General features: G+C 34.2%; 1 protein-coding gene across 2 annotated transcripts in view; it reads left to right on the plus strand.

Moving 5' to 3' along the window:
• Positions 1-19959, plus strand: part of Ubr3 (Ubr3 ubiquitin ligase) — a 542232-nt gene that overhangs the window by 491225 nt on the left and 31048 nt on the right. For both annotated transcript variants that reach the window (XM_090394146.1, XM_090394147.1), the window contains exons 32-33: positions 14777-14899; positions 18033-18224. In XM_090394146.1, coding sequence (XP_090250272.1) covers positions 14777-14899; positions 18033-18224 — 315 coding nt within the window. The remainder of the gene's footprint in view (positions 1-14776; positions 14900-18032; positions 18225-19959) is intronic.

The following is a 19959-nucleotide window of genomic DNA, read 5'->3' on the forward strand; positions in this document are numbered from 1 at the left end:
ATTTGTAGCTCTTATTGGCTACAAATGGAAATGAAATCTTAGAACCAACAGTAAACAGGAAAAGTGAAATAAAAGGCAAACAATACGCACTTCTGGATAGAGTTTGTAACATTTAAATAGTGCGTGCCAAAGCAACCACCGATTCCAAAGCTATGTTGTCATAAGTTCTGGTAAATTTTAGAAATTTTTAGTAAATTTTAAAAAGGATGGAAGTCTTTTAGAAACAAAGAGACACAGTGACTGAAGAATATAAGATATTACATATAGAAATCAGAAGAGCCATCAGGCAGGACAAGGAAAATTTTTATACTAATAAATGTGAAGATATAAAAAGTTCAAGATGAGGAGGTGCATTTATAAAAGGATGTTTATAGCTTAGTTTATAGAATGGATACACCATGAAGAAATGCATAACCAAATAGAAAAGATAAGCACAAAAAGAGCAATCATAATATTGATGTCATAATATCCAAATATTGATTGGGTAGCAGTAGAAACTCAAGAAGAATGAAAATGCATTTATTGAGCTGTTGCGGGACAACTTCCCCAAGCAGCATGTAACAGAAGGAACTCGTGGGCAAAGAGTGTTAGATTTGATTATAGTGTCAGAGGGTGTTCCAGTGAAAGATGTAACTATTCTGCCTCCAGTTGGTGACAGTGATCATGCGGTACTCACTTGGGATTTGACTAAGTTTATGAATGTTCCATTCAGAAAAGGTTACATGCTGAACTACAAAGCAGGAAATTATGACCAACTGAGGAGTATACTAAGTTCAGTGTAATGGGATTGGTTGCTGCATGGAAAGAATATCGACAGTGCCTGCGAAGCATTTAAACAATACTTGAATAATGATATCAGAATGTGTCCTGAGAGTTTGAAGAATAGATAGAGCAGGAGTCAAATGGATGTGTAATCTTATTAAACAAGAGATTTGTAAGAAAAGGATGATGTAGAAGGAATTCCCTGTGCATAAGGATGTCGTCCATTATGAACATTATGTCTTTTGACTCCATGGAGGCCTGAATAATAATAATAATAATAATAAGCAGCAAGCTAGAATAGTCACAACTGTCGTACGGAAAGCAATGTCTGAGTATGAAAAGAAACTGGCTCTGCATGCTAAAGACAACCCACAAGAATTCTATCAATATGCTGCAAGTAAAAGAAAGAATGATTATGAAAGAATAATAACTCTTCTAAATCCTGACGGCATGAGGGTTACAGATGCAGAAGAGATTATTCAGTTAATGAGTGTTAAAAGCTATCACCCTGGTATATGCAACATTGAACTCACTGTTACTTCATCTTCACTAGATGAAGAAATGCAGATGTATGAGGAAGAGGTATTAGAGCTATTGCATGAATAAGAATTCAGCAATAGGGACTGATGGGATATCAGCACGTGTGCTAAAAAACTGTTCAGCAGAACTGGTCATTCCTTTGACCAGGCTGTTTAATATGAGTCTCAGAACAAGGAAGATTCTGCAGGAATCAAAGTAATGCATGGTAATTCCATTGCACAAGGGTGGTGCAAAGACCAATGTATCCAGCATGATTAGATATCCAATGTTGTATTATATTGGTGGGATTAGGTTAGAAGAAACTGATGCAGCTAGGGATCTTGGAGCATTAATAGATATGGTGTTGAAGTCCAGGGGCCATGTGGCTAAGATTGCAAATACAACTCAAAAGATAATTGCATTGCTGGAATGAACTACATGTAAAGATAAGGATATTATTTTGCCTCTTTACAAGGCCTTGGTAAGACCACACTTGGACTATTATGCGCAGGTATGGTCTCCTGTTTCCGTTGTGATTCTGATATATATTGGAGAGAGTATAAAGGAGAGTGTTAAAAATGATATCAGGATTGCAGAATACTGATTATGAAGACAGATTGAGAATTTGTAGACTGCAAACAGGAGAAAGAGGGGTGATATGATTAAGATATATAAACTTCTGAAAGGGTCATACATGAAAAATTCCATCAATTGATGGAATTTTTCAATTTATGGGCATTTTCAATTTAAGGACAAGGGGGCATCCTTGGAAGCTGAGAATGAAGGCCTCTAAGGTGGGGATGAGAGCTAGATTTTTCTCTGAGAGGGTAGTGCATGATTGGAATGGAATGCCTTTGGATGTTGTGAGTGTAAGCGGTGTGAATGAATTCAAGAATAAGTATGATAGCTGGTGTGTATAGTATGTGGCCTCCCTCGATGAGTCTGACTCCCTGGAGGTATCTCTTAATAATAATAATTTGTGTAAAATGAATGGTGATCACTGTGTAACACTAAAGGAAAGGAACTGAGTCTTCCCATGACTTTAGTTTAGCTATTTTATACGGTACTTCAGTTTCCTACATTTTTATTTGTATTCTCTCAAAGCATAAGCTGACTTACTACTTCCCAGAAACTTTTGATGCTCTTTCCTCTTTAACCAATGCCATCTTGAGTCCACCATTGAGTTCTGAATTTTCCATCCTTGCAGATAACTTCACTACATGCCTCTCTGGCTGAATCATTCAATGCATTCTTCAGGATTTGGCACTGAATCTGCTAGGTTAGGTTCTTGTTTTCAATCCTGTTTAATTTTTTCCTGAATAATGTCTATGTATGTAAAGTCTGTAGTTCATCTCCGAAAACTGCCCAACTAGGAATTGTTTTATTAGTATTATTATCTGACACTCTCCAAGGAGTCCAAAGACTCATCGAGGGAGGGCACCTGCTCTACAACTCTGTCCTCACCACCCAATCCACCAACTGACTGCAACTACACCAACGCCATCTACTGCTGACTACCACCACCACCACTAGTATTTCCACAGGCAATCGCAAATATCCATGCCCACGGTGGGATTCGAACCCACAGCCTTTATGGCTGGAGAGCAGATATGCTAACCACTCAGCCAACCAGGCTGGCAAGAAAGGAAGTTTTAAAACTTCCTTTCTTTAAAACATACTTTACACTAATGCAAAATTTATACCCGTCTGAAGAAGAGATAATTTTCCATTTTTAAAAAAAAAACGAATTGTTTACTTTCAGATTGTATTAGGTGCTAGTTAATGTATTGTAACTTACTAACTTCATAAAAAGAAGACTATCAGGTCATTTAATTACTATACACATAACATGAATATACATTAAAATTACATAAAGAATATTTAAAATGAAAATGCTTCCATATATTGAGATGATTATATCATTTTATCTTTTGAGTGAACACATAAATATTTGGACCTTTATGTGAATCAAGAATAGAAATGAAAGCAAACATTACAAAGTGCATTCTTTTTTTACTGCTCTGTGGTGTAAACACTGTATAATAGTACAAGGAGTATTATACTTTGGATCATTCTGTATTGTATCTTAGGAAATTAAGGAATAATTTATACATAGCCAGTTGGCAATGAGGTGCAAAGGATCACTACAAAAAAATAAACAAATAAATAATATATATTAAAAAAAATTTAATTGTTGCAGTTTAACGTCACTAGTTACCAGAATTTTGAGATATTTAAACTATCACTGTAATATAAATTAGGTTGATTATGAAAGGCTTCATAATCGTCATCGTATGTTACACTTTCGTGCAGACCTACACATTTTACTGCATAAGCTTCTGTAACTGATAATCCCGTGGAATAGGTTGGTTGCTCCTTATTCCCGGTAGTATCCCATGTCTGCCTAAGCAGGTGTTCACGGGGCCAGTTTGCCCATTTAGCAGGAGGAAAACCCTGCTGTCCACGCTCAAGACCAGCTAACTTGGCTGTGGCTGAGGAAGATCTTTAAGCTCCTCACGTCGTCACCGGGAATCGAACCTAGGATGCTACTTCCCCAGGCATATGGTTGCGAAGCGCATAACTACTTGGCTAACCACGTAGATGGCTTCATAATACATTTTGAAATTTAGCTAAAATTTTTAAGAGCTATTATATTATGCAGATATTTTTTGTTTTGTTTCCAAAGGATCCTGCTGCTAGCAGAGCCTCCATGTTCTGTGAGACCAGACTTCTCAGGATCTTGAAAATGGATGAAATCCATATGTTCAGATATCAGATGTCTGCTGTATGACCAGTCTGGCCAGAATGGGAATAGTTACAAAAACCACAATCTGATAAACTCTTTAGTGTTCTAAGAAAGAGATTTATCTTTAACGGAACAATGGATAAAATGGATGTCTTGTTTGCTGTCTTATAGGCCATCTGGAAATAATTCGTTTTAGTCCTAGAGATACCTTCCAAGATGCCTTTGATGTAAAGAATGGATGTTCTCTTGATCTCTGAAGTACTGTTAGTAAGAGAGCAATCATCCAAGGACTGTTGGAAAAATAATCATTTAGAATTATGTTATCTTTAATACACATGAATATGCAACTCTCACTATAACAAACTACTGAAAAGTTCAAAGTAAGACACCATTAGACATCATGCTGTACTAAAAGTAAATCAATATAGCAAACCACCTGCTATAATAAAGTGCTTCTGCGGTCCGTATGAGGTTGCTATAGTGAGAATGGACCGTACTTCTTGTGGAGAATCCTCAGAAGAGCAGATTAAATTACTATTAACCAAATGATTCTTGCAAACAAAACAAAAGCTCAGCTCCACTTATTAGCTTAACAAGTTTAACATGTTCTTAAAAACATGTTAAGCTTATTCCAAATCTTAAGATTGGGAGATTCTCATCCTCTTAAATGGCAATGGCAAGCAATGTTGTGTTCCCTCCCTTTTTTTTAAATATAATTATTATTATCTTAGACTTCCAGCAAGTCAGGACTCATCAAGAGATGCTATAAATTATCCAAACCAGCTGTCACAGCTTTCCTTAAATTCATTCATACTAGATGCACTCACTTACCCCCTAAAAGCAAACTATTCCACTCACTCACTACTAAGTGAGAGAAAAACCTAGCTCTTATCCCTTTCTTGACTGTGAAAACAAACTTAACTTTCATTAATGCCCCTGTGTTCTCTCCTCCACCTCCATATAATGAAAAATTTCATCAAATGATATCCTATAACACCCATTCAAAAGTTTACTTCACTATTCTTTGCACTCTTTTCACAGCTTCTTTATCCCCCTTGGAATCCGGGAAACCAAATCTGCACACAATAATCCAGGTGTTGTCTTATTAAAGCCATATAAAGAGACAAAATGACTTCCTTATCTTTAGATGTCAAGGTTCGCTTCAATATTACAATTATTCTTTGAGTTATGCTTGCAACTTTTGCTATGTGACCTTTGAACTTTAAATTCCTGTCCACTATTATACCAAGATTCCTAATCTCATCAGTTTCTTGTAGCATAACTCCACTAATGTAATATGCTGCTGGAAATCTCATCAGGCCAAGATACATAACTTGACACTTACTTACATTCAGTTGAGAGCTGTTTTTGTTTTGCCTAAATTTCCAGCCTATTCAAATCATTTTGTAAGTGCTGAATATCAGTAGCATCCCTGATTGTCCTGCCTATCTTTGCATCATCGGCAAACAATTGCACATCTCCTGTTAGATCTTTCCTAATGTCATTAATGTATAGAATGAACAATGATGCCCCAAGGACTGAATACTGAGGTACACCACTTCTCACCTTAAATCTTGCAGATTCACACCCACAATATACCTCTTTTTTGATATCTGTCTGCCAACCATCGACTGATCCAAGTCAAAAGTTTATATTCCAATCCCATATTCTCCAGTTTATGCAACAGCCTTTTGTATGGTATCCTATTTCTTCAGCCATACAGCTGGTTGGGAGGAGCTATATACTACCATACTAGGGAGATGGTTTATGAGCAAGGTAGTTTCCTGTTACCTTCCTTGCCATAGTATATTTTATGACTAGCCGTGTTCATGGGACTGGTTTGCTTGTTTTGAGGGATGAAAAACCCAAGTACTATGGGAGAAAAAACCTCCACCTCCGTATGAGACTACCTTTAGTTGAAAGAGACCAGATAAAAGTTCATCAAATCACTGATGGGAATCAAACCCAGATCTTTTTGACCAAAGGGCTTTGTCTGTACTGACTGAGCTATGGAGGCTCCTATCCTATCACATGCCTTAGCAAAATCCAACATTATGATAGTGTATCCATTCCCTTTATCCAACTCGGCCATAACACTGTTATAAAATGTGAACAAATTGCTAAAGTATGACCTTCCTTTAGTAAACCCATGCTGCTCCCTGCAGAGTATAGCTTGTTTGTGTACCCATTTCTGTATGTGAGTTCTTATCAACTTCTCTAAAATCTTCACTACCACACCAGAGATACTGATAAGTCAGTAGTTAGACACATCAGTTTTTACACCACTCTTGTACAATGAAACTATCATGCATTCTTTCCATTCTTGTGGTATCATTCCTGAGCTGAGACTCAAGTCATACAAACATGTGAAAGGCCTAGCCAATTCATATGAGCATTTCTTTAGCAAATAGGCTGATATTCCTTCTGTCCCTGTTGACATTCTTATCCAGGTTATGAAACAGCTCTTGAACCTCATTTCTCATGCACTTGTAACTCTTCATCTAATGCGCTGCAACAAGTTACATACACCTGGTTGATATATCTCAGCAAAGTGAGCACTCATTAATTGAACAATTTCATTAGCTTCTGACACTAGAGTACCATCTACATTGAATAAAGTTATTCTTCCACATTCATTCTTTTTTCGTTTGCTTGCAGCATAGGCAATTTCTTTTCATACTCCAGTTTAGCTTTCTGCACAATATTCGTTACTTTTCTGGCCTTCGCATTATATATTTCATAACTCCTCTCCCTCTTATTCTTGCAATATTCTTTCCACATCATCTTCATCTTGTGGCTCTCTTGCTTAATAAGATTACACATCCATTTTACTCCCAACCTATTTATTTTTCAAACACTAGGGATACATTCAGATAACACCTTATTTAAGCACTTGTTCAACGATTCCCATGTGTTAATGTGAATTAACGCATTCACATTATAGTGATATCTTTGAATTTAGTCCCATGATATCAGTAACTGATACCATGGGACTAAAGATAGTATTCTCCTAAGTTGATCATAATTTCCAGCTTTGTAGTTCAGCATATAACCCGTTCTGATGGGAACATCAATAAAATTAAATACTTCCAAAGAAAGCACAGCATGATCACTATCACCAAGTGGTGGTAAAAATAGTCATATTCTTAACATAGAGACCCCCTTCTGACACAATGATTAAAACTCACTGAACAATGAACACTCTTTGACTTCAAGTTCCTTCTTTTGCATGCTTCTTGATAACATTGTCTCGCATCAATTCAATAAATTCATTTTACACAAATTATGGACTCTACAACTGTGTTATAAATCATTCATTTATAAATCATGGGCATCATTGCAACTTTCAAAGCCTATTTTCTTAAAAAGACATTCTCAAAGGCAGTAGAAACAACAACGGGAGAAAATGCGATTAAGCTCCACGAATTTTGGAAAAAATGTAACATCAAACACGCAATTGAGAATATTCGTGACTCGTGGGAGCAAGTGTCTTCTAGTTGCATGAAAGCTGTTTCGAAAAACCTTCTGCCAGAATGCGCTAATGACTTAGGTTGTTTTCAAAATCCTGTGAACAACGTAGTCAAAGAAATCGTTGCAATTGGTGAAGACCTCTGTTTTGATGGTGTTGATGCAGAAGATGTTTAAGAATTATTGGATTCAAATTCAAAAGATTTCAGTGACAACGATCTTCTTGAAATTGAACAACGCACATATGAAGACAACGAACAAATGGAATGTGAAGTGAGGTTCCAAAGGAAATAACAGTCAAAGAACTGGATGGAATATTTTGCAGTTTAGAATCGCTTAAGCAGCAAATAATGGATATGGATCCAGATGTTAATCAAAGAATGCTTGTTTGCCAAGGTCTGGAGAGTCATTTTGCTTGTTATCGTAGAATTTATGCCAATAAGAAAAAAACTAAAACTGTTCAAACGACCCTTTATAACTTATTTTGATTAAAAAAAATTGCAATAACTAATGTAGGTACAAGTATTTATTAAACATTTACTTTGCATTCATTTTTTATCTTTCCCAAAAGAGTACCATATAAAATGAACTATTAGTATCAGTATCAGGGATGAATTGTACTTTTTACCATTGATTATTAGATTTGATTAACACAATTTTAATATACGAGGTGACATAGAGCAATTAATTAACCGCATTAATCGAGGGATACCTGTATTCTATTTATGACAATATTAGAGAAACATCCTTTTGATATAGGTATGTTTGTTACAGTAAAAATGATACCCTAATTTAACATGACAATTGTTAATATTAGATTTAAGATCCTGGATTACCTATTGTCCTATTTATAATTAACTCTTAGGGAGAAAGATTAAGTGGATAGAATAGGTACCTTCCATATTCTTGGGATTTTTAGACCATCATTATTGTTAAGATTAGGGTGGTTGATAAGAATCTTACAGGCCTCCTTAAATTCATGTTCATACCATGTTTTGGTGTGATGTAAACAACTGGTGCTTTTCCATTCAGTTCTATGTAAAGTGTTCAGGGCATGATCAGAAAGACTAGCTTGACCATAGTAATTATATATAATGTGTTGTTTATGTTCCATTTTTCTGATAGGAATTGTGCATCCTGTTCCCCCTATATAGGGCAAATTACAGTTGCAATGAATATGGTATACTCCAGGGTGGGCCAGCAGAGGGAGTGAATCCTTGAATGAGTTGAGTAAGTTCTTTAATTTTGCAGGAGGTAAGGGTGGCTTTAAGGTTGTATTTCTGTAGTATTCTGTTTATTTTGTCTAATTGTTTTTAAGTGATCTTGTACAGAATTTTGTTGACAGTTATTTTGGCTGTAATCTTTTTCTATGAAGTATTGCTTAGAACTTTTAATTCATCTTTGAGTGCTTGTTCATTGTAGCAAATCTTCAAAACCCTGTTTTTTAGTGTATTAATGACTCCTAGTTTTTGTGTTGGGTGGTGGTAGGAGTTTGTGTATATATATTGGCCAATATGTGTTGATTTCTGGTAAACAGTGAAGAAAAGACCTCCAGAAGAAAGACAAGTGTATCTAGAAACTGAAATGTGTTCTGCTTTTCAATCTCGGTATTGTGAATTGTACGCGTTTGTGTTGTTTGTTTAGCTGGCTGAGGAAAGTGTGTAATATCTGGCAGCTATGGGGCCAGATAGTGAAAACATCATGAACGTATCTAAGCCAGGCTTTGGATTTTAAAGGAGAGGAATCTAGAGCACATTGCTCAAAATGTTCCATGTAAAAGTTAGCAATGGGGGGGGGGATAATGGTGAGTCCATGGCTGTGCCTTCTTTTTGTAAGTAGAAAGTATTTTGCAACACAAAATAGCCAGAACGTAGTACATGCACAGAGAGCGCTGTGATATCGGGAAGGAATTTGTCCTGAAATGGAAGGATTGTGTCATTGATTGGGACATTTGTGAAGAGGCAGACACATCAAAAAGTAACTGATAAATCATCTTTTTCCAGTGTGATGTCTTTGATTTTGTTTACAAAGTGTTGTGTGTTTTTAATATAGGAGGGAGGAAATGACCTACCAACCTACCTCGAGTGTTGACGGTAGTTTCTTGGCTAGGTGATAATTGGGGCTGTCTGTATCTTCAACTATTGGCCAGAATGGTGTGTTTTGTTTGTGAATCTTTGGTAGAGCGTAAATTGTAAATTAAAGATACCAAGAAATTATATACTTGGTTTAATCCTTTATCCAAGTGTAAGCAAATAAAGTTTTCACCTGAAGTATTTTCAGGACTGGGGCAACTCGTGGTAAAGGTGGTATGACTTCATATCACTTGCCTTAGTATCCCATAATGCAAAGCACATCTCCTGTCTCCCACTGATGAGACCTTAATAAAAGTCGAAACCGGTCTGGGTAGTGACCCTTCCCATAATGCATAACATTATACATGTCTGCAAGGAGATGTGTTAGAAGGCCTGGACAGAGGGACGAATTCCCGATGATTGGAGTAGAGCTCTCATAGTACCCATATATAAAAAGGGAAATAAAACTGAATGTGAGAATTACAGAGGTATTTGTCTACTGAGTGTTCCTGGTAAGATTTATGCAAGTATACTTGAGAAATGGTTGAGAAGGTTTGTGAAAGAGAAGCTTGGTGAAGAACAAGCTGGATTCAGGCCAGATAGAGGCTGTCAGGATCAAATTTTCATGTTATGACAAATAGTTGAGAAATCATGGAAATATAACAAAGATCTGTATTTAAGTTTTGTAGATCTGGAAAAGGCACATGACAGGGTGCCAAGAGAGAAGCTGTTCAAAGTGCTACAGTTGTATGGTGTCAACGAAAATGTCCCCCTTCGACCAATCGTGGAAGGAATAGACAGTCCCAATTACAACTTAGCCAAGAAATTAGCGGCAACACTCAAGGAGTTGGTAGGTCATTCCCCCTCCTACATAAAAAACACACAACACTTTATAAACAAAATTAAAAATATAACACTCGACAAAGACGACTTATTAGTCAGTTTTGACGTTTCTGCCCTTTTCACTAATGTCCCCATCAATGACACAATTCTCCTACTACAGAACAAATTTCCACCCGACATTACGGCCCTCTTTGCCCATGTACTTTGTGTCATACATTCCTATATGACACGAAGTAATCATACTGGATTGTAGTACAATCCAGTTACTTCATGTGGCAAAACAAATTTTACCTACAAAAAGAAGGTACAGCCATGGACTCACCACTCCCCCCCCCAATCGCTAACTTCTACATGGAAGCCTTTGAGCAAAGGGCTCTTGATTCTGCCATGCTAAGACCGACAGTCTGGCTTAGATACATTGACGACGTGTTCGCGATCTGGCCGCATGGGTGACAAACGCTAAACACATTCCTTAGCCATCTGAACAAACAACACGAACGCATACAATTTACCATCAAAAATCAAAATTTCCTCCCGTTCCTAGACACACTAGTCACACGTCTTCCTTCAGGCAGTCTATCCTTCACGGTATACCGAAAACCGACACACACTGGCCAATACATACATGCTAATTTATACCACCACCCATCACAAAAATATGGAGTCATTAACACCCTTAAAAACAGAGCTACAACAATTTGCTCTAACCAACAAGCCCTGAAACATGAACTAAAAATCATCAGTGACACATTCATAAATAATGCTATAATAAAAATACTATTAATAAAATACTCCATAAAACAACAACAAAAATGAATCTAGATTACAGTAAAACCATAGCCATCCCATACATTAAAGGGTTATCAGAAAAAATCAACAGAATCCTACAACATTGTAACCTCAATGCCACCTTTAAACCACCCACTAAACTTAAAACCATATTCAACTCCTTTAAGGATCCTCTCCTCCCATTAGCACATCCTGGAGTCTATTGCATCTGCTACGCCTGTAACTTACCGTACATTGGTGAAACAGGACGGACAGTCCCTATACGCAAGAAAGAACACATTAAATATAACCATTATGGTAAAGCAGACCTCTCAGACCATGCGCTCAACACCTTACACCAAATCAACTGAAAAAGCACCCGCTCTTTACACCACACAAAAACCTGGTATGAAAGGAAATTTAAGGAAGCCTGCGAAATCCTGATAAACCACCCAAACATCAACAACAAAGATGGCATGAAAATTCCAAGGATCTGGATGGCACACATTCAGCCTACCTAATATATAAGACCCAGCATAAGTCAGGACTCTAGCCAATCTTCAGCTAGTATTAGAAACCATTCCATACCAACTGGCTGGAATGTACAAATATAATCATGATGTTAATATATGTATATAGATAGATACTTGTTGTTGTGCCCAATGTATTTCTACAACCAAAGATAACACTAATAATAGGACTCTAGCGTTGATGTATTTTTTTTTTCCACCAGAGGTCAGGCCAACAATTGTTGTAGCAGTTGGTCAGTATCTTTAACAAACCAGTTTGATTGTAGTGTAGTTGTTTTCTGTGTATAGTTGTATGCTCCAGATGATGACCTTGACATAAAGGTCGAAACGTCGAATGTAGATTTTAGTTATATTAAACTAAAGTTTTTATTCAAACACGGTAGTTGTCTCCATAATTTTCAAAAAAATGCATTCGGATCACCGTGTAAGCTTAAAAGAAAGGATTCATTTGTGTTATATTTGGATTGAAATAAAACTTTCAAGGCACTTGCAGAATGATAATCACCAGGTTTTGTTTTATTTCCAATGAAGTCTGCTGATCTTTCGATTATTTTTCAATTTATATTCATTTATATTTATTTCTACATTTATATTCATTGTTCCATAATACATCACTAAGTCTTCACGCCTTTCAGATTTTAAGAACTAACACATTTGATAGATTAAATATCTCAAATCTATTACAAACATCATGATAGTGAAATGTTATATATTAGCATTGAATCAAAACTACAACACCACTTGATAATTGAAAATCTTTCATATGAAGAAAGTTATGAGTCAGAAAGAGAACATATATTTGATCTTGTTTATAATATGTTAGTTCATTGATACTTAATGAATTTTAATTATATAATTCTTAATTCTATAAAAAAGAATTTGCTATATTTGAAAATCACTACCCATTGAGAAGTATTCTTCTTTTACATTATATTTTCAAAAATGTTCTATCACATTCAGAAAGAATTGAGGATGTGTAACCTATTCTGCTCAAATATATGTCATACAGGAATGAAATATTTATACTTCTTGGTTCATCAGTGGTATAAAGCTGTCAACAACTTATAGGGAATACAGTAAAGAAAATTTCTGATAATCATTTAGCTAAAAACTAAACGAATATCAGGAAAAAGATGGCTATGATATGCGAGAAAAAGATCAAAAACATTGTTGGTTTTTCTTATTATAATGAATCATAACCCAAAATAGAACTCATTGTACCTAACAGAAGTAGTGAAAGCAACTGTAAGGGGAAAGAAAATTTCCTCACGGTAAAACCGTTGATAGATAAACTGCATGCTGATTATTCTGCTGATGCCAATGAATTTGGAAAGACTTTAAATTCAAGAGAAAACTAGATGCACATATTAACGCCTTACAAGAGCATCCTTGAATGATATAAGAAAAAGCAACAAATAAAGCTATTCTTCAGTTAGAAATGAATGCATGGACTACATCTCCAATTTTATCTTTGATATAGTTCTCGCTAAAACTGCACAAAAGTATCCACTTTTAACATAATGAAAAGTCAATGTGACATGTCTGAAACAACTTACTATATGACTTAGACATCCAGTAATCAACTGTAATCATTTTCTATTTCTTCCTTCAGTAGATGTATTTGGATTCAGAGACTTGATTTTAACATTTATATGAGCAAATGAACACATATTAGAAATTTGTTGGGAATAAGAAAAGTGGAGCCTCAGAATGCAAGGTTCAGTAATATATTTGGGACGTCAGCAGAATAATTCTCAGTCTCAATCTCTTATTCAGTCTCCCATTTGCTGAGGACTTGTGACTGATGTATTAGTCTTCTCCATTTGCTGAAGCTGTTGGCTGAGTTGTTAGTATTTATTTATTATTATCTATTAGTTAGCATCTACTCTCCAGCCAACAGGCTGTGGATTTGAATTCCACTGTGTACATGGATGTTTTATGAATGTCTTTAGGTGGTAGATGAATTTCATCTGATTTCAGACTGCCACTATCCTTACTGGAGCCCCGAAGTTACTTGAATAAGTTTCATGTTTGGTCTCTATAGCAGGATTTTTTTAGCCCACCCACTGTATTAATACTAATGCACTCCTCTAGGTTTTCAACCATCTGTGGATAGGATTCATATTATTTTTTTTTTTAATGTAGTAGTAAGTTATCTGAAAGTATAGAAAAGTAACAACTCCATGGTAGACACAAGGAATTTAAGAAACAGCTCATGAAAAGAAGAAATCATAAAAGTCACTAGCCAAGTCAATGTGTGTTTGCACTTAGAGAGAAAATGTAGGAAAGATATATATGAAAACAGCTAAACAAAACCTAATTCTGGAAGAATACAGTGATAAATGTCAGAGGTGACAGAATGTTATGGAAGTTACTAAGAAATCTAAAAAAAGGAGGAAAGAATATTGAAAAGAATCAAGATCAACTGAAAAAATTACAAATGAGATGTAGTAGTACAAAATATCCAAGAGGAATGTAATCATGGATAGACTGCATTCCATAGGCTGAAAAAAATCCATCAAACAACCTGAAATGTGGAAAGGCAGCTGAAGAGATTCATATTTGATGTGAAATGGTGAAATTGATCTTCTCAAGGTAATGTGTAAAATAAACGTTTAAATATATCTAAGAATGTGTAAAATAATTTTATACTCTTAATTAGTTGTTAACTAAAACTCTTATCCAAGACAAAACAAAATCTAAAACAAAATATCCAAGAGGAATGTAATCATGGATAGACTGCAGTCGATAGGCTGAAAAAAATCCATCAAACAACCTGAAATGTGGAAAGGCAGCTGAAGAGATTCATATTTGATGTGAAATGCTGAAATTGATCTTCTCGAGGTAATGTGTAAAATAAACGTTTAAATATATCTAAGAATGTGTAAAATAATTTTATACTATTAATTAGTTAACTAAAACTCTTAAATGTACAATGTTATGCTCTATGTTAATCTCCCAAATATAATTTAGAGAAAATTTTTACAATGAGAAGATTATTTAAGATACTCTGTGATTTGCTTCTGGTATACATTTTTTATTTTATTTTATCATCATTTATTTTCTAGAAATCAAAACAGTGGACAGTAGAAGATATGGAGTCCTATGTGCAAAATATGTGTTTGCCATTTCTAAAAATTGCAGCATTACTACAAAGTCATCTCTATAATGAAGAATGTGTAGATATAAAGGCATGGCTAATTTTCATTATTTTCCTTTGTAAGGTTATTTCATATGAAGTGACTATAACATCAAATTAAAAAAAAAAATACAAACACTTACACTGTATGTAAAGGCAGTGTTTTCTAGTGGTGGTCTGTAAATCATCCCCAAAATTTCATGAAAGTTATATAAAATAATGTAATAAGTATATAAAAAAAACTTTTTTTCATTAATGGATGACTAAAACTATTATTTATTTCATCTGTCTAATTATTATTAAACAGACATATAAGTATTTCTTTCATTTTAAAATATGATTATTAAATATATAAATATCAGATAATATGATGAAAAAATTAAAAAAAATAATTTTTCATCATATTATCTGATATTTATATATTTAATAATCATATTTTAAAATGAAAGAAATACTTATATATCTGTTTAATAATAATTAGACAGATGAAATAAATAATAGTTTTAGTCATCCATTAATGAAAAAAAGGTTTTTCATAAACTGACTTTTTCTCACGAACATCAAATAGAGCCTCATTTTATTAAAATTTGGATATTTGATATGAACAGATTTTATTGCAATATATTAATTTTCCCTTTCTTTAAAAAAAAAAAAAATTTAGGAATTAAAATATTCAAAATTAATTCTTCGATTCTATTTATTATGATTTATTTCTTGATATATATCCTCAAAGGGTGTATAGGATATTATGAACAGCACTACATGTGAATAAAAATGAACTTCAGAGAGAAAAATATGCAAGAAAGTTTTAAAAAGAATTCAAGTTGAGTAGCTGTTGGGAGTGAACTGTATAAATCAAATATAAAATTATTATTCAAGAAAAAATGAAATCCTATACATCCCCCTGAGGGTACATATATATATCAGGAATTTGGTAATGACGAAAAAATGGAAGCATTTGAAAAGAAAAATCAAACCTTGAAGACTCACTGGCAAAACCCTGAAGAAAACTGATTGATTCAGCCAGAGAGAGAGAGAGAGAGGGGGGCATGATGAATTGTCCGCAAGGATCAAAAAATCAGAATGCCATGATCTATTTAAGTATAACAAAAATAATTAGCAAACAAGTCAGCATCTATTCTGTGAAAATGTAGCAAAAAAATAAATTTTTTTTTTTTTTAATCTAAAAAGTATAGCAGTGTATCAAAGTAGCTAAACAAAGTTCCTGGGATGACTTTATTAAGAATATAGAAAATAGCAGGAAGGAAGCAAAATATTCTGTAGGCTGGTGAAAAAGCTTAGAAATGGTGGAAAGAGCACTCTAAAAGGAATCAAAGATGATAAAGGTGATATGAAAACAACTGAGGATAAAGAGATTGTAGATGTTGGCAGTGATTACTGGAAAGATTGTAACTGAAACAAGTGATTGGACAGTGGCAGAAAATATTCAAGAAGAATGAATGATGGTTTTATCTAGAGATGGATGAAGCCATCAAAAACCTGAAATGTGAGAAGGCTGTTGGAATATATGATATTCAACTAGAAATTATGAAATATGTAGCATAAAAGTTTTATAGTGACTGCACTACATTATTTGAATGACCTGGTAAAAGAGTCAAATTTCAGATGATTGGAGTAGACCTCTCAGAGTAACCATCTATAAAAAATGGGAAATAAAACTGAATGTGAAAATTACATAGAAATTTCCTTAAGATTTCTGCATGCAACATGAGAAGAGGCTAAGAAAAATTGTGGAAAGGAACATTGGAGAACAAGCTACTGTCACACTAAAATTGAGATTGTCAGGCTCAGATTTCAATTTAAAACAGATAGTTGAGAAAGGATTCTTATCAGTGGAACACCTTTGCACAGCTCAAGCAGTCATTGCTGTAAACTTTTTTTTAAGTCTTGTACACTTCTGTAGCAGTTTTGCTCAATTTACAGTAAAATTTTATCATAGCTCTTTGCTCCATGTTGCAACTTCTCATATGCACTACTCATACTTTCTTCCTTCAACAATTGCCACACAAAAATTGCTGCGTCATCCAACTCAAAAGTTGCACCTGCAATTACAATGCACTCTAGCAGTCAAAACTGTAAACTTGCTTATTACTTTTATTCAAAAATGCTATAAAAAATCAATCTCATTACTTAATGGCCACACTGTGTATGTCACAGTATTTACGTATCCATCTGCAGAGAAATCTTTTTTTCTCAAACATATATGAATTATCAAACATATATAAAAATATATGAAAACATATATTCAATGTTATCCAGTGAATTTTTTTTTGACTTAGACATAGCAAAAACAATGCAAAGCAGGACTGAATTAAATGGGTAATAAAATAGAAATGGAAAAAAATTCTGTTCTGTTATCAACATTTGAAACCAAAAGAGGATGAATGAGGCAAAAGGAAGGATGGGATGAACAGGGGATGCTTATATGAATCAGCCAGATCTGATTGCTAATTTTACATGTACTCCCTGGTTAATTTGACATAGTTCAGAAGTCACACAAATGAAATTATCAACAGGTGATCTCAACAATTCTGTAATCGGCTGGAACTGCAATAAGGAATAATGTATTATTGAATTACAACTGATCCTTGATTGTTGTTCAGTAAAATGTTGCTTTTATTTTGCTTTGTAGATGAAAGAAACATATTTCAAAGAAACCACTTTTCTCTCTAATGCTTATCACAGAGGAGGCATGTTTGTCTAAATCTGATGTTATCAGTGGTTTTGAGCAAAGATTTGTATTTTCACATATGAATAGGGATATACGAGTACTCCTTACAACTAAAGAATTTGCACCTGATTCTTTTTGTTTTAAAATCAAAGTCAGTATATTCTTGATTTCTCTAGAATATAACTGGCTTTGATTTTTAAAAAAAAAATGTAAAAGTATTTTACTTTCTCTTTATATTTCTGCATTTCACCATTATCTTTTTGGTAGTTGAGAAATGGTCCTGCTATATTGTTTGAGTAACTATAAATTAGTTCCTCAAATTAATTTTTATTAATTAAGTTAATTTTTGGTTTAGATACACTGTCTCAGTGACTTCTTCCTTTTTGTATTAAAAAAAAATGCTGGCCTATATATTGTATATTTAAAATGCTTAACTGTCTTGACTGATTAGTATATATTATTTTTTAAAATTAAATATTGAAATTTATTGCAGGATCCAGCCAAAGAATTTTCTACTTTATGTAAATACTTAGGAATACTACATCATCATCAGCATCAAACAGAAGACAAAATTTTCTCATCAGTACAATGTTTCAGTTGGGTGACAGAAGAACCCTTATTACTTATTAAAACATGGTGTCAAGATTTCATTAACTTTGTCAACAAGTCTGTTATATCTGCCAGAGTAAGTTTCATCAATGTGTATTTCTAATTAGTTTGCAGATGTTTTAGCTTTGAACAACACTACACACTATGCATATAGTTTAAAAAAAAAATCAATTAAAGAATTGTTAACTAAATATTCAACAAATACTGCAAAAAAGCTAAACAAGAACTATTTTGTTCTGTTCAACATTGTTATTAAAATGTTTTATTGACTAGAAAGAAACATGGAGTTGGTTATGAATTGATGGTCATGCATCTAGGGTGTTTGTGTACAATTATGCATAATGCATCCTTGTATAACCTATGATCAAACTAAATTCTAGTAAGTTCTAATTAAAAGAAACACACGTATTAACCACAGTGAAAATTATTTAATTGTAAATATTTCATCCTAAGGGACATCATCAGTACAGTAGTTTAAAACAATAATAGGAATAACATACCGTTAGGGCGCATGATTACAATAGAATCTCATAAAACGTGCGTAACGTGTTACAGAAAAAAAAAAAAATTATTTAACACAATTTTGTATGACAATTTCCCATACTTTAGGAATAGTAAAAACATCGTTGCGGTTTAAGTTTGGTCTGTTTAGTAGGGCTTCAGAACTTTCTTTGTATAAACGTTCATGTTTATATAAAGATCTATGTAAAAGTTTAGATTTTTCCCAATGGATCCTATGGTTTGAAATTTTCAATTCCGTGTTGAGAGAGGCCAGATTTCTGAGGTTTAAAAAGACGAATGTGGTCTTGATGTTCCGAGATGCGTTTCTGAACAGACCTACCTCTCTCTCCAAAGTAAGAGAATTTGCATGAGCATGTAATCTCATAAATGCCAGGCAACATCAAGGTGAGAGTTTGTCCTTAGGAGAAGGTAAGTAATGGCAAAATTGTATTTCTTCATAATTTTAGAAAGACGTTCGGAGATGCCTTTGACGTAAGGTATGGGAATCCTATGGATTTCTTCCTGTCTGGTTTGATGTGTGGAGAAGTGACATGATGATTTTTTGAGTTGTTTTAGGATTATATCCATTTAGGCTGACTGGATTTTTGATTACTTCTAATTCCTGGCTTAAAGATTCTTCAGAGGAACAGAATTTGTGTGCTCTGGAAACTAGTGATTTAATAATGCCAGATTTCTGAAATAGATGACGAGCATAAGAATTGTGAATGTAGCGACCTGAGAATGTATGTAGGCTTGCGAAAGACAGACATGGCGATGGAACCGTCTTCTTTTCTTTGAATGTGTAAATCCAAAAAGGAGATACCCTGTGGAGATTCTTTTTCTAACGTAAAGTTGATGCGATGATGAAGAAGGTTAATTTTATCTAGAAACATTTGTAATTCATGTTCGGGATGATCCCAGACCGCAAATACGTTGTCGACGTATCTTAACCAAATTTTTGGTTTTGGGTTCAAAAGTGAATATTTTTTCCTCAAGGTGTTCTAGGAACTCAAACATTTTCGTCTGATATAGTTGAATTGTTCAAGTTTGTTATTGCATCAGGTTACTTCACCTGGAAAGGTCAAATTTACAAGCAGAACAGCAATGGGATCTCCTTTATCACCAAACCTAGCAAACTTGTTTCTAGAACACCTTGAGGAAAAAAGATTCACTTTTGAACCCAAACCAAAAATTTGGTTAAGATATGTCGACAATGTATTTGCAGTCTGGGATCATCCCGAACATGAATTACAAATGTTTCTAGATAAAATTAACCTTCTTCATCATCGCATCAACTTTACGTCAGAAAA

This window comes from Typopeltis vanoorti, chromosome 6 (assembly GCF_054136105.1).
Source record: "Typopeltis vanoorti isolate ZY-2024b chromosome 6, IOZ_Tvanoo_1.0, whole genome shotgun sequence".
Taxonomy (NCBI): domain Eukaryota; kingdom Metazoa; phylum Arthropoda; class Arachnida; order Uropygi; family Thelyphonidae; genus Typopeltis; species Typopeltis vanoorti.